The sequence below is a fragment of the Microchirus variegatus genome (assembly GCF_963457635.1).
Source record: "Microchirus variegatus genome assembly, chromosome: 17".
NCBI lineage: Eukaryota > Metazoa > Chordata > Actinopteri > Pleuronectiformes > Soleidae > Microchirus > Microchirus variegatus.
Genome location: NC_139818.1, coordinates 6,297,698 through 6,314,383, shown reverse-complemented (window position 1 = coordinate 6,314,383; position 16,686 = coordinate 6,297,698). Strand labels below are relative to the sequence as shown.

General features: G+C 41.0%; 1 protein-coding gene across 1 annotated transcript in view; it reads left to right on the top strand.

Annotated features, from left to right (window-relative positions):
- Nucleotides 1–16,686, top strand: part of ankfn1b (ankyrin repeat and fibronectin type III domain containing 1b) — a gene marked incomplete at both ends in the record, with an annotated part of 169,586 nt that overhangs the window by 17,822 nt on the left and 135,078 nt on the right. Inside the window, 2 exons of the mRNA XM_083903447.1 lie at nt 4,758–4,936; nt 11,233–11,465. Coding sequence (XP_083759573.1) covers nt 4,758–4,936; nt 11,233–11,465 — 412 coding nt within the window. The remainder of the gene's footprint in view (nt 1–4,757; nt 4,937–11,232; nt 11,466–16,686) is intronic.

The following is a 16,686-nucleotide window of genomic DNA, read 5'->3' as shown; positions in this document are numbered from 1 at the left end:
TGTATGTGGGGGGTGCTGTGCCTATTTCAGCTGACATTGGGCGATAGGCGGGGTACACCTTGGACAGTTTGCCAGTCAATCGCAGGGCCACATATAGACAACCATTCACTCACACTCTCACACCTATGGTCAATTTAGAGTGACCAATTCACCTAATCCCCATATCGCATGTTTTTGGACTGTGGGAGAAGGCCGGAGAACACAGAGAAAACCCACGCACACACGGGGAGAACATTCAAACTCCTTGCAGAAAGGCCCTTGTTCCAAAGTTGTTCCAAACGGGGCTCAAACCCAGGAACCCGGGTCTTCTTGCTGCAAAGGCAAGAGTTCTAACCACTTCACCAACCGTTGGCCCAGTTTTCAATATATCAAGATATTAATTAAATATTAAAAAAAAAAAAAAAATGAAGCAATAATTCCCTAATAGAGCTGTTTGAATAAAGTTTTTTTGTTCACAGAACAAACAACAGACAAATACGGCAGGATAAGAAGAACAAATGGACATTGCATAGGTCTGGGTGATATGGCTGAAAAGTATATCACAATATAACTACTTCATATCGATCGATATCGATAATTATTGATAATTTTTCATGACCTATTAAAAATTAAGAATAATATAAACACAAACACTTTTATTCTAAACTCATTAACTGTCCTCTTATTTTAATCGATTCAGTTATCAATCAGACCACACAGAGGAAAATAGTAATGTCAAGCACATTCATGAGATTTTTAAAACCACTGGAAGCATGTCCTTGGCTCGGTGATAAGTCACTGCCTCTGTCATGTCTTTGTAACGTTTAGATTTTTTATCATACGACACTGTTACAGAGTACCTCAACAGGGCAGTCTGCTTATCTCCACATTTAGCAGCAGATGATGTTGATGACTGTGCTGCACAGCGCGTGTAATCCGGGGCGTGTGAGAAACTAAGATGCTAGAATAAGTTTGTTGATAATAAATAATAAGCTCTTGGTGGGTATCGTCTGGCGTAATTTGTAGGTAACATTTTGGCGTGACTGTGGTCGGACTTTAAGTAACCAAAAAACTACCAGACTGGCGAGGTAGTGTTTACTAACGATCTCCTCGCTTTCAGCACCTATTCTCACCTCTGCTCACTCGATGTTCACATGCTGTTGTTGCGAGTGAGACACGAGGAAGAGGACGGCGCAAACAAACTTGGCCGCGTTTCCCAGATTCGTTAAGAAGCTCTTAACGCTAAGATCTTCTTTGGATCGCTCTTAAGAACGCTGTGAAAAAGAACGTGTTTCCCAGAGTCACTCTTAGCTTAAGAAGATCTTTCACTAAGAAGGAAACGTAAGATCGAGCTGACCCACTCTTAACAGCCTTCTTAGCGATCAAATGTTCAGTGATTAGACTAGATTTCTAGGCTACAGTGATCAAGCTGCATCAGGGAAATTTATATCCTCCACTTTTTGAAATAATAAAACAATGTTCAATGTTAAAATGCGCTCATAGCTGTGGACCACTGGCGCAAGAAACATAGGCTAATAGTAGAGAAGAAAAAACTGTTATTGAATTACACGTTTATGAGTTTATAGTACAACACATAAAAAAACCCATCAACAACCCTGTGCCAGTCACGCAGGCCACATGGGCTGGAGGGGGACATCTTCTCCGCTATAGCCTGCCATACACGGTTCTTCACCGTGATATTTTTCTTTCCTTTAGTTCCACCAAATAAAACTTCACGGTGCTGCCACACCTCGTCCACCAACACGCCCATCTCCTCCGCGGTAAAAGACGGTGCCCGCTTGGTTTTTTTGCTCCCGATTTCTTCCATTCTCACATGTGTGTGCCAATATTCACGGGGGTATATATGCGCTAATGGGCTTGATTACTACTTGGATACACCTGATGGCACACACACACGTTATCAAAATGAACTTAATGCTATACCCACGTGCAAACACTTTGTTTGAGCGGGAGAGACGCGCATAGACACGCAACTAGGTTACTTGTTGTTTTCTTTTTTATTATTTTTTGTTTTGTTTCGTTTTCTTTTTATTTTATATATATATGGTTATCAGCACATAATGTGAAGCTAATCCACTAACTCAGTACTCATCATGGATATCGCAAGTTCTTATAAACAACGACAATAGAATAGAATAGAATGCCTTTATTGTCACTATACAAGTTGTACAACGAGATTTACTTGACTTCACCTTGAAAGTGCATGCAGCTAAAAACGAAGAACAATAACAACAACAACAACAACAACAACAACCAGAGTATGGGTCAAAAAGGACATTATAAAAAAAGTGACCCTAGTTAACGTGAGGTGGGTTTTCAGTTTCAGCGTACTACATTAAGAGGATAAACAGCCATCAGATTCTTATTGCACAGTATGAAATAGCAGGTCTATAGCAGGGTTTAAATATAAAAAGTGCATTTCTATGAGACGTGACCCATAGCAGGGTATAAAAAATAATAAATAAGACTATTTCCACAGTATGAAATGTAATTTTTTTTTGCAGTATATGAATATAGAAATATAAATATTTCTATATTATTTTAGCAGCATATAGAATATAAATATCACAGAATGAAATGTAATTTTGCAGTATATAAAAATATAAATATAAATATTTACACAGTATGAAAGTGATTTTAGCAGGGTACCATTAAAAATATAGATATTGCACAGTTTGGAATGTAATTTAAGCAGGATAAAAATCTGTATATACAATATAAATAGTGCACAGTATATAAGTATTGCATAGTGTGGGGTAAAGTATTAAATAAATAAGCATTTCAGCATGAAATGTAGAGTATTGCACATGCCAGAATGTGTGAGAGTATGTGGTAGAGGTAGGATGGTCAGTGCATGTCCATGTTCAGTGTGGTTATGGCTCTGGGGAAGAAGCTGTCCTTCAGTCTATTTGTCCGAGCTCGGACACACCTGTAGCGTCTGCCAGAGGGCAGCATGTCGAACAGATGAAAGCCGGGGTGGGAACTGTCCTTAACAATGTTCCTCGCTCTGTTCAGGCAGCGAGAGTGGTAAATGTCCTTTAGGGAGGGGAGAGTGGAGCCGATGATCCTCTGTGCTGCGTTGATGACTCTCTGAAGACCCTTCCTGTCTGCTTCAGTGCAGCTGGCGTACCACACTGTGATGCAGTACAGCAGCAGGCTCTCTATGGAAGAGCGGTAGAAGTTCACCAGCAGCTTCTCATCCAGGTTGTTTTTCCTGAGCACTCTCAGGAAGTGCAGGCGTTGTTGGGCCTTCTTGGTGATCTCCGTGATGTTCGGGGTCCAGGAGAGGTCAGCCGAGATGACGGTGCCCAGGAACTTGAAGGTCTGGACCCTCTCTACACAGACACCGTTGATGTAGAGGGGAGCTGGGTCTGCGCGGTGCCTCCTGAAGTCAATGACGATTTCCTTTGTCTTTGTGGCATTCAGTGCCAGGTTGTTCGCTGAACACCACGTTGTCAACTTCAGGATCTCATCCCTGTAAGCAGACTCATCTCCCCCTGAGATTAGTCCAACCACAGTGGTGTCGTCTGCGAACTTGACGATGGTGTTACCAAGGTGGGTTGGGCTACAGTCATGGGTGTAGAGGGAGTACAGTAGTGGGCTCAGCACACACCCCTGTGGAGAGCCGGTGCTGAGTGTGCGGGTGGAGGAGATGTGGTCACCAAGTTTAACAGTCTGTGGACGGTTCGTGAGGAAGTCTTTTATCCATGAGCAGGTGTGTGGGTGGAGGCCTAAATCCACAAGCTTACTGACCAGAATGTCCGGGATGATTGTGTTGAAGGCTGAGCTGTAATCAATGAAGAGTGGTTACCAAAAGGATGGAGGATGGACGCAGTAAAGCTAGAGGAGTTATTCCAAATGGGCAATAACAAGGTAGACAACTGGTGTGCTTGTCAAAACGCCATACATTAACGGCACGCTAAAACAAATCTAAAGGTAACTTAGCCTTTATAGGACTGTGTAATGTTGATGGGCATGCGTACCATAGAATTAATTCCTGCAAGACCTCTGAGCCTAATTGCACCTGTGTGGGGGGACCACGGGGCGCTGTGTGTGACTTATGCGCTGATAAAGTGGTGGGTGATCGATTTGCCTGGCATCGATTGATTCAGTTTCAGCACCACCGTGGTGAACAGCTCTCGTTAAGAGCTTCTTAAGAAGCTTCTTTGGCTTGATCTTACGGTTCTCCTAAGAAGGCAGTTAAGAACGCTTCTGGGAAACACCCGTATCTTAGTGCTCCTTCTTAGCCATTCCTTCTTAAGAGCCTTCTTAAGTCCTTAAGAAAGATCGAATCTGGGAAATGCGGCCCTTGACTGTTCAGTGATTGGCTGTTTGACTGCCACTCCAGAGGCTCTGACCACTCTACAGGTTGCAAGCATGGTAGAAACTTGGTTGGAAACAGCTTCAGATGACACATTTTGAAGTCATTATTAGAAATAATATTTTTTTTGTTGTTTGCACAGACACCAATTAGTGATCATAAATTTGACAATTTGACCTCTGCATTTAACCCATCCTTGTTACTCACCAGTAGTGGACACAAAGCAGGCGTAGGAGCAGTGGGCAACACTTATCTGTTCCTGGGGAGCAGTGGTGACTGGGTACCTTGTCTTGGAGACCCTGCCATTACAAGTCCATTTTCCTTCTGCTTGTCTGTGGGCTGCCAGCATTATGCAAGCAGCAAACAGTTGAGTTGAAAGGAAGGCCGATAAAAATCATATTTGATAAAACTAATTGTGAATTGTGTTTTCATCCAGGTCACTGGAAAGGAAGCTGCAGAGACCCCTACTCGCGAAGTCCCGCACTCTACCCAGCATCCCTCAGTCACCAACCGTCTCCAGGGTCAACTCCTATGTCATTGGTGGAAGTCCTCCCTGCAGGAAGAGCCCGCCCATTGAGACCAATCACCCAAAGGCTTGCACTCTGCCACCTGCAGGTAACACAAGCACACACACACACACATGCACGCACCAACACACACACACACACACACACACACACACACACACACACACACACACACACACACACCCCACACACACACACACATTTTCCTAAAAAATAAAGACACCACACTCCCATCCGGCTATCTTCCAATTTCACTTCACAGAATCACCTGCAAAGCCCCAGCGAAGAGATTGGAGAAAAATACCCCTTCATAATTCACCCAGACCAGACAGGATTACATTAAGAGCAGACATTCAACAAATATTACACACAGCAGTGATTTCACGAGACGCAGAAAAATCATCACATTGGAAATTCCTTCTCACTACAATAACAACAATTATACAGTTCACCCAGTGCCTCTACCAGGACAAACTTCTCCCTCCAGAGGGGAACCAGACAAGAGTGTCCACTCTCTCCGTCACTGTTTGCAATCTTTATTGAACCACTTCCAGCTGTAATTCACACAAACAAAAATATTGAAGGTATTCAAACAATAAAACTGCATCACAAAATAAGCCTCTATGCTGATGATGTATTACTTTTCCTTCCGCAAACCAGCATGCATTTAAAAACCCTACAAAAGGCAAAAGCCTATGGTGTTCTGGGACTTCCAAACGTCCACAATTACAAATGCACTTCTCAGAGCGAATGTGCTGAATAGTATTGGCCAATCACAAGACTGTCTTCTGGGGGTGAGAGTTCTCTCTGAAATATCGCGACTCAGGAACAGCGTCAGAAAAGAGGATTTCTATCGGCTCGTTTGCAGCAACTAGGAGGTTTTTGACCATAAAAACAAGTTAATGTATGTAAGTAGACCTCCATAACTAACATATATGTGCAACAGGACCACTCTAGGTCCTCTTTAATATAATTATATGATTATATAGATTATAATATAACTATATAATATATAGATTATAATATAATTTTGTGTTGGTTTTGTAAATCCATTTTTAAATTAGAAGCATTTAATGACAGATTAATACATCATTTAGAAGTTGCTTTCTTTGTTGCTTTTATAATTTCACTTTTTATTCCCATTTACAACCTCTTACTTTTTCAGTGACACCTGTGGTCCTCCATACTCATACTCCAAACACATATATATTTACACTTATACATACACATACAGTACATACCGTTGCATCCCTAATATTATACATAAAGATATTAGGGATGCAACGGTACAGTTTTCACACACGTGTTGCGCCTGTGTGTGTGTGTGAGAGGTGTAGCGAATGTGAGAGTATTTCAGTAGTGAGTGTGCAAGGTTTGATTTTCAGAAGATAGTAATATAAATATTTGTGATAAAATCGTGCTATATTTTTGGCATATCGCCCACCCCTAAAATTAGTACATTATACTGTAGTATCATCAGTTCAAGGGGTGCACAAAACAATATCAGGATTGCAATTCTGTTACCACAAATTCAAAATTGATTCTCAGATTAAAAAAAAAAAGAGCTATCATGTAGCTCCTCTAACCTGTGGATTACACAGCAGTGTGTGTTGCTTCTTATACTCATCCCTGCAAAGAATACAAAACTCCAAATCAACCAGCCCCGTCTTTACTGAAGGAGCAATTTGGACACATTTCACATTTTACAACCTTGAGGGAATTACATAAATAATGTCAGCATCACAATAGCACACACAATTCCAATTCCTTTCCTAGCTCAATTAGATATGAGTGGACTGAATCAATGATAAACCTTACACAAGGTTTTGAACTGCATTTGATTCATTTGGGAGGGGATCTACTCAAATTTGTGTTGCTTTTGGGTGTACCTATGCGTATTTTCCTCGTCTATGAAATATTTCACTTTGCATTGAATACTTCCCCAGCAGCAGCTTCTCCTACTGCTCCTTTTGTTGTTGGCTTTACAAACCAACACTAGACACTTCATAATAGGGGTGGGCGATATGACCATATTAGATTGTGAGGGTTTTGAAAGATCTGCCAAAACTGAGAGATCGTAGTATCATCTATGGCACATTCTATGCACTGCTATTCTATGCTCTGCACAGACACATCAGGTTTTTTTTCAGCCAAATCCCACTATTGGCTAGTCCGCCTCATACACCGCCCTAAAGACACGCCAATCAACCAATTATAGTGAACTACAGGCAGTGATGAGGATTTCTCATCCCCCATCATGTTTGATTCAGAGAGTAGCGGTAAGCCATGACGGAAAATAAAAGTTCTTTTTACTCCCTGAAAAGAACTCATATGAAACTGGTTTGGCTTTTCCCCAAACAACAGTGCAGTTTCAGACTGAAATCTCACCCACAGAAGACAGCCTGTGTTGTGATTGGCCAGCCAACAAGAGCTTTCTCAACTGTCTTGTGATTGGCCAATACCTCAAGTGACGTAATCAGCTCTCAGAAGCGCAGCTCCCCCCTCTGGAACGGTGGATGCACTGCTCCTCATTATCAAAACATTATTTTAACAGTGTTTAAAAATAGCTTCTTCACGACTCCCCGCCGCAGTCCCTTTTACGCCTTTGACCCAGAGTCAGACCCAGAGTCAGAAGACACTGTCGCAAGTGAAACACCTCCACAATGGACGTTCTTCTTCTTCTGCGGTTCAATGTACGCAACCGGATGTGCCCGGACTAGTGCCCGGAGCAGGAGGATCTGCTGTTCAGGAGAACCGCTGTTTACGTAAAAACAGGGAACAGGGTTTTTCAGATTCTTGCTGAGCCTGAGATTACAATACAACACAGCGTTCTCAGCAGTGGCTGAACTGTTTGTTTTTCGAAACTTCAGGGCTTATGAGATAATGGCGCAGATACACACAAAAAAATGCGTTAATTGGAATTTCTGTCCTATGGCTGCTTTAAATGTAATATTTTACAGGACTACATGGCTGGTGTTAGAGGAGGTTATGAAGGACCAGAATCTTTTGCTTTAGAGTTGCATAAGAGATCCATCCCACAGAGCCTGTCATAACAGGAGGAAGTTGTCGCCGCCCATGTGTCAGGCTGTGCTTCAGTCACAGAGTGGACGAAAGTCGATACATTAGGCAGGATCAGGAAACTCCTGGTGTATAAGGCAAACAACACAGGACATGAAGACAACTTGTACACATCTACCCAAATACTCCCAGCAGTCAAAGCTGTGATAACACCTCACAGTGCTCCCAGACTTCTCCAGGTGAGAAAAGAGTTCTGTCCTGTTAGTGTCACTGGCCTGTTGAGATCTTTGGGGTGCGGTGTTTTTGGCACCGGTACTGGTACCACACAGGAGGTCTTGCATATCTGTGGTACTGTCCCCAGTTTCAGGCTCATGTTGAAGATGATCCACATAATCCCACACAGCTGAACCGTGCAGGATTTCAGGAGCCTGGAGCTGATCAGGCCTGGTCAGGCCTCTCCAATATCAGCTGATCCTCCATCTTCCTCGCCTAGCTGTTCCTTCCCCTCCCTAATCTCCCTCTGTACAGTCTTTAGCTCATCGTTGTTTCCTGACCTAAAAGTCCTATTTTTCACCTTAAGGAGCGCTTTTATGTCAGGATTAATCCAGGGTTTGTTGTTGGAGAAACTTGTGGGTACAGTGCTCTCAACACAAAAGTGTATGTATTCTGATATTGTGTGTGAGACTGTCTATGTCCTCCCTATGTCCCTTGCAGATTTCTTTCCACACAGTAAACTCAAAGCAGTCCAGAGCATCGTCGGTCTCCTCAGACCATACAGAAATGTGTGACTTTTAATTTTACATTTTTGGAAGGGCAGAGTAGATTTTAAGTTGAAAAAGGAGGAGCGTGATGCACTTGTGGCCTGCATCTAATTAACATTATTGCAGCAACCTAGCCTGGCTAATGCCATGCATTTCAAGGTGTGACCATCAAACATAGATGAAAATGCCCCAATCAGACCCATGATCTGGATGATGAATGCACAGTGATGCTATCACTTGTGATTGTTGTGCAAAGCAAGCTCAAAATGGAAGCAAAGTTTGTGATTGGTTCCCTTTTTTTTAGGAGATTCTGTAGTTGGGCAAAACGGCCTCCTTGCAAGACATGTCTGCCGAGTGAAATCAAGGACTGGCAGACTCCAGCTGCCACCCTATGCAACATGATTCATTTACTAGGACAAATTAGTAAATTCATTCAAAATTAAGATTTTAAGAGATTAAAAGTAAATAAATGAAAGGTGATTCCAATCCTCACTTGTCTAATCCACTCAGTATTTACTTTTACTGTCTCTAATCTGTCTCTAATGATCCTGGCATTGTCTTTCAGTGGTTTATTTAATGCAAGCGCCTGCTCTTCACAGGCATGTCCTGACTTTACCTGTCTGAGTTAGATTGTCTGTCTCTGACTTTTTCCCTCTTGCTATATTGCTGCTCTGTTGCAGATATCAAATTAAGAAAGACTTCAGTCCTATGTGGCCATTGTTGCTTAGCAACCACTGTCATCAACCACAGTGTTGGCTCCCTCTGCCTCTCTCTCTCCATCTTTATACCCCCCAGTACTCCTGACACAACACTGAAAAAAAAATCAATGATACACACATTTTGGAGCCAGATGTTTTTGAAACTTGAGTCAGTCTCTGTGCTCTGTTCATTCCACTGTGTAATTGTACTCACAGAAAAACCCTCCTAGATGTCATGTGAGGTGTTAAATACAGACAATATAGATAGATGAATAATAACTCCCCTCATTTACATACCACAGATTTTAAATGTATACTTTAAATTACAGATATATTGTATAGAAATCATCAATGACCAATTAAAGAAATACATCATAGGGTTCAATGTAATACAATTTGATACATAAAAGTAACGGGCAGCACAATAAGCCACAATGGATTGTACATTGGTTTATTTATAGACCTATGAACACATTTTTATATTTTTGCGCCTTACCTACAGTTCACCCTCAACCCTACTGCTAGCTCCTCATGCCGACAGAAGCTGTAGAAGTTTTTCTATGTGAGAGATGTCCAGTGTCATCCTTTTTATGGGAGATATGTGTTTTCCACCATCATCCTCCTCCACTGCGCCTCCTAAAATCTGCACCTGCTGCTTCTTTCTCAAATTCTCCATTTTAATGAGGATTGAGGAAGGTGAATCTTCACCAACCTGCTATGGCTCAATCTTGGGAAGTAATCCAGCTTTTAGTTACTTTGTATAGAGCCCATGAGGTGACATCTGTGGAATATGATGTGGCCAAGCATTAATAATGTCTGTTTTGTTGTTATATGTTTTTTATTTATTTTTATTGACAATTCAGTTGTCATACAGTCAGAAAGAACAATCATGGCACACGGTTGATGTGCCAATCAATATCTTCGCCCTAATACAGTGTACTGTCTCTAAAATGACAACATACTTTGTAGGATTGCAGTGTTACAGCAGCATGGACAAGGCATTGGAAATTAAAGGTAATATAAATACACAAGACATAATCTAAAGAGACAAAATAACATCTAATTTACAAATGAAGACTAAGTAGAATATTTTTTTTTTAATTCCCTGTAGATTATAATATGACATCTATTTGGAAAAATATACCTTTCAAAATTTTGGGAATTGTTATTCTGAAAATTAGCGAAACTTGACACCATCATATATGCATTGTATCATCATATTTTGCAGTGCTACATCAGCATTGACAGTATTCACGAAGAACGCTACATTACTGTTCTGTATTTGTACAGCAATTTGTTAGATAATGGTCGATAACCTCTGATTTAGCCTTTTACAATAAATAACACCATCAATCACCTTCATCGACAGAGTTGCTGTAGCTTACCCTGAATGCCTCAGCGTCTGTCGGTAACTGGAAGATGAGTATGGGACGAGTTTTATGAGAGCTGTTCATGACAGGATGTCTGGTTAGTGCCGCAAGCCACACATCCAACTTTGTTTTGTGACTGTGAAAAGCTCAGTGTTCATGTCAGAGCTGGAAGGTAAAAACATCAGTGTCACTGCAAATTCACTTTTCTTCCTTGCAGTTTTATATAAGCAATTATTTCTGTCCAGCTTTTAGAGTAAAAACCAGATTGTTAAAGTGTCAGGCTGCAAAATATATCCTGGTCTAAGATGTCTCCTCACTTAAAAAGTAAACTCATTTACAATTTGGTAATATTTTATGGAAGTAATCAGTGAATCACAGTGTACAATTGGTGGAGTGTGTCTGTATTAATTGCTTTTTAGAAACAAATGTTAATCATTATCTGTCAGGCTTTTATGTGTCTCCTGTCCTGTCTCAGACGTAGTTTGTCACTAAAGCCTGGCCTCTCATTTGTCTTTCTTTGTTTGGCTAAACATGAAGGAGAACTGTGGCGTTTGGAGGATGACATGGAAGGTGAAGATGAGCCTGGTGGCTGCAAAGAGGCACGCCCTCGCTCCCAGTCACCATTTTCACACTTTGGTGTGCGAGCTGCCTACCTACGCAAGAGTGTCTCAGCAGACAACCACCTGGACATGGGCCTGGACGAAGGCTCAGTTACAGCAGTTGAGGGTGAACCAAGCGAGGGCAGCAAGGGCAAGCTGAAGAGAAAGTTTGTAAGTCTGTTTCCTCGTTTATTTTCTTTCTTTTGCTCTACCTGATTGCTTATGCTTGACTTCTACATTATCAGACACAGGCAGTGCTGTGTGTGTGTGTGTGTGTGTGTGTGTGTGTGTGTGTGTGTGTGTGTGTGTGTGTATGTGTGTGTGTGTGTTTGTGTGTGAGTGTGTGTATGTGTGTGTGAAAGAGATAGAGGGGTGGTGGGTAGTCGGCATCAAAGCAGGAGTGGGTCGCTTGAGGTGCCTCTGCACATTGTATTCCTTGTCAATGGAGCAATTGTCATAGCAGATGAGACACATGGGATTGCCCCCTTTACTTAGAATGTGGGCATATTTATCAGTTGTTCACCATTCATTGTTGAATGGACTGATATTTTCATCATCAATCTTTTTTTATGTTTTTCAAGCTTTGAAAGCGATACCTGCCGTAAGTAATGTATAAGTGCCACAACATTTTGTAGAATGGCAGTTTATATGAACGTCAAACATTTATTTGGCACAAATATTGCATGATTTCTCCACTCTTCCTTTATTCTTTACATTTTATAAAAACCTTATTATTTTATTTTTGTGTTTTTATGATTTGTATTACTATCTAGGGATGGGCCATGTGCCACCAGTTGAATAGCCCTAGTATACAGTATACACTATCATTCAAATCTTAGGGGTCATATTAATATTGGGGAATAAAAGTCTCTTTTGATTTTATAAATCAAAAGAATTGCAAAATCAATAGAAAATATAGTCAAGACATTGACAAGATTAGAAATAATTATTTTTATTCAAAATAATAATTGTACCCTTCAAACTTTGCTGAATTTAGCTTTGCTTAATTGCACAAGGGTTTTCAAGGGTTTTCTAATCGTCCAATGGCCTTCTAACGTGATTAGCAAACACAATGTACCATTAGAACACTGGAAATGGGCCTCTATACACCTATGTACATATTCCATTAAAAACCAGACGTTAGCAGTTAGACGTTTGCACTCTATGGGCCTGATTTACTAAAGCTTTGCGCGTGCAAAAACGTGTGCAAACTGGATTGCACACGCAGATTTGCTTTGACGCTGATCTACTAACAGGGCGCACGAGGAGCGCGTCCCTCAGACGGGTAAAATAGCACTCGCAACCCATTTAGTGTTCTTGCCTTAATGCATATGCAATATGGGGCGGTTACACGCTATTTTGCGTGTGATGGGAGGAGAAAATGGAAATATGTTATTTTAGCACGCGCAAAGTGATTTATCAAACCTGAAACTGATTGCGGTGCTTATTTTTGCATCTATATTTAGCACGTTTGAAAGGCAGGTCTTAACTGGCACAGCGGTGCCCGCACATGGCTGCGGTTATTCATAGTTATATTATATTTTTAAATCAGGAAATTACTCTTTTCCAGAGCATGTTCAACTACGCGTTCACAGATGCCATTCATTTCTTATTTGGTATATATGAATAAATTAAATATAGATATCCGGAGGAGAAATATGTGTTTTTACTGGTATTACCTTGGTCTGCAGTTTTTGGTTCAAGGAGGGGTCGTACCTATGTTCCCCGGTTAAGACCGGAGGAACGGGGAACCCTGCTTTACCTTAACGGGTCCAGCTCTAACCTGGTCTACTCTCGGTGCACGGCGAAGCGCAGGTGGCACAGTGCGCACAAGTCACCAAAACCTCACAGGCAGGTTACCCTAACCCTAACCCTTCCAGTTCCAGGCACATTTAAATGCAATAATCTGACGTCAGATCAAAGGCTGTTGGCACGCGTAATGGAAACTCAGCCTGACTGAATGAACACAGATGAAACCAGGGACGGACTTGGACTAAAAAGCCGTTGTGATGATCCGCTTCATTTATTTATTTACTTATTGACAAAAAAGTCACACATCCATTGAAATTAGACCTATGTGTAATCTTGAGAGAAACAGCAGAGCGCTCCCTGGCAGCTGTCAGTGAGCTGCAGTTGAGTCAGGAGGAGAACGCAGCACCTTTTTTTTTTTTTTTTTTCTTACGGCAACATCCATAGTCCATAGTTTTCTTTGTTTGATACGTCAGGTAATGATGGAGCTGTCCAAAATACCGACGCAGGATTAAGTTCCTATGGACCCGGGGAACAAGGACGTCATATCCCTCGATCCCAGTTATCAGCTCATTGCAGAATGTCAGCTGTACTTTCTGTTCAGTGGCTTCAAATTTCATTTTGCGCTTCCGTTGAGTCTGCTCTTTCCAACCAGGCTTTTAGAGCACAATATTCATTGTTTTCACTCCGTGGTCTCAACCTTTGTGTAGAAGATGCTTTAATGCTGTAATTTAGGGAATAACAGATGCATCAGATTAGCTGATCTCTTTAGTTAACTGCTCAAAAAGTGAGAGAAGAAAGATAATGTTCTGTAGCGGGGAGTTCATAATCTGTGCTGTATGCAGCCAAGTTTCACTTTGCGCAAAGACACTTTCCAGCATTAAATAGGTGCTGTACCACCGTGTACTTCTTGTTGGAACTGTTTTATTGGTGTTCCAAACTGATCTTGGACGGACTCTTGTCATAACAACATCGTTTCGGTTTTGTTTCGGTGATAAAAGTCTTTTGGTTGCCAAATTTTAGTGCATCCCTAAATCCATCTTTATTGGCAAGAACAATATAACCGTAATAATGATGCGTTTGATAGTGTTACTTGGGGTTCAATCGTCACCTGGACAACGGGGCGCTGGCCTATTACATGGGGGCACAGCACCTTTGTTCCCTGGTTTAGAAAAAACTTTGTGGCTAATTTTGATCACATTCAGTGAAGTTCAGGACACCCAGACACCCTGCTGGCTAAAAGCCTGCGTCCAACACAAGAATCAACCCGAACAATGCCTAACTGTAGATCAGTTAAAAAGACTTAACAATCTGAAAAACATGGGTTAATCTCCAACAATTACCAAGTAAATGTCTAAAATCTCAATATTTAACAGACAAGTCTGGTGTATTTAGAGTCAGCACTGCTGATCTTGGCCAGTGAGCGGCATCACAAATCCTGCTGCTGCTGTATTTCAGTCCAGTGTCAGACAGAGTCTGTGCTCCGGTCATGGAGGACGTACTGAACAAATCTTTTTTAATTTATAGATTCTACTGACTACTTTACACTAGTCACTCGTTTGTGTGTTCTGCCATTATTCTTTGCAAATTCTCTCAAGCTTGGTCAGGTTCGATGGGGACCTTTGAAGAACAGCCATTTTCTGGACTCTCTAGAGATGTTCAATTGGGTTCAATTGGGTCAGGGCTCTGGTTGGAACACTCTAGGATATTCACAGAATTGTCGCTAAGTCACTCCTGTGTTGTCTTCACTGTGTGATTAGAGTCATTCACATTTTTTAAGGTGAACCTTTGGCCCAATGTGAAGTCCTGAGCCCTGTGGAACAGGTTTTCATCGAGGAATTCACTGGATGGTATCAGGCATTTGATGAGTGGTGCCTGATTTTCTCCAGATATAATATTTAGAATTGAGGCCAAATCTTTTTCAGGTGCCTTTTGTGGGCTTTGCAATGAGGAGAGGCTTCTGTCGAGCCACTCTGCTCTGAAGCCCAGATCGGTGGAGGGCAGCAGTGATGGTTGTCCTTCTGGAACTTTGTACCATCTCCAGAGAGGTTTGCTGAAGCTCAGTCAGAGTGAACATTGAGTTCTCGATCACCTCTCTCTCTAAGGCCCTTCTCCCGCATTCTCTGTTTGCCCAAGTGACCAACACTTAAAAGAGTCCTGGTTGTGCATGATGTCTTTCATCTCAGAATAATGGAGGCCTGTCTTGGGAATCTTCAGTGCAGATTTGTGGGCTTCCCCAGGTCTGTGCCTTGCAATAATCCTGTCTCCGAATTCTGCAGGCAGTTCCTTTGCTTTGATGTACATTCATGTCTAAATTGTGTCCAATCAATTTTATTTACTATAGGTGGACTCCAAGTACCTGAGCTACATGTCAAGTGTTGTGGCAAAGGGTCTGAATACATTTAATACAATTACAAACATTTCCAAAATTCTGTTTTCACTTCATGTGGAACTGAGTGTGAAATAATGAGAAAAAAATAAAATAAAATAAACAAATGTAGCATCAATTGTAGCATGTCGCTGATACAAAGACATTTAAAAAAGTGAAGGGGGTCTGAATTCTTTCTGAAGCCACTCTACCAGAGGTGTAGCCAGTAAGGGGCCTGGGCAGACTCACTGGCCCACCCAGTCATCTCCAGTAACCTATTTAAACATGTAAGAACACATCAACACATCCTGAAAGTTACAAGGAGGTTGAAGAAAAGAGAGACTGTGCTAAATCCAGGTATCCTGCTCCACCCACTGGTCGCCAACAGGCACTGCAAGAACGTTTTCAGGGAGGCAAAGCATGCAGTTAAAAATGCCAGAGGATGATCTGTACACACACACACACACACATGCACGCACACAAGTAGCTGTACAACACAGCAGACAATAAAGCTAATATCCCCAAAAAGATAAGATGGTAGAAAAAGTGATCTATAGGACTGAATATCCATTGTTTTGGGAAAAAGTTTTTCAGTGCTGAGCAAAGTGTCAAAATGATACCTGGGAACTGCAAAATATGTTCCAGCAGGAATGACAATCAGCCAGAGACCAAATCCACTTAAAAAAAAAAAAAAAAAATGTTTTACTTTTCCTGAACACCAATCTGAAAATGAAGTAGACACTGCTTTATGTAGTGTTTATGTGGCAGTGTGAAATACATTGTGTTTTTTAGATGTTTTATTTTATTTATTTTTTATTCACAAAGGGAGACATAACAGCTTAATATAAATGTGCACATTTTGGGTGTGTATTCTGATTTATTATATTCATGAATTTTCTTTGAAATACTTTTTAGATCTTTAGGAAAACAGTTGAATTCTAAAGTGTGAACATACACATCTTGCATTGTTTAAATTTTGATTTGTTTTTTTATTTAGATTTATTTATTTTTTAATTGAAAGTGTGCATGTTACCATTTCAACACCAGTGATATTTGTTTATTTTAATAGTGTTTTTTGAATACTATATATTTTAGGTTCTTTAAATTTTGAATTATATTATATTATAGTAATATTATAAATGTTTTGCCTAAGTAAAAAATAAAATATATATATATATATATATATATATATATATATATGTGTCCAGCCATGGCAAAAGGGTTCACATGTCTACTTCGGGAGCCAAACGGCGTTATGAAACGCACAGTGGATTA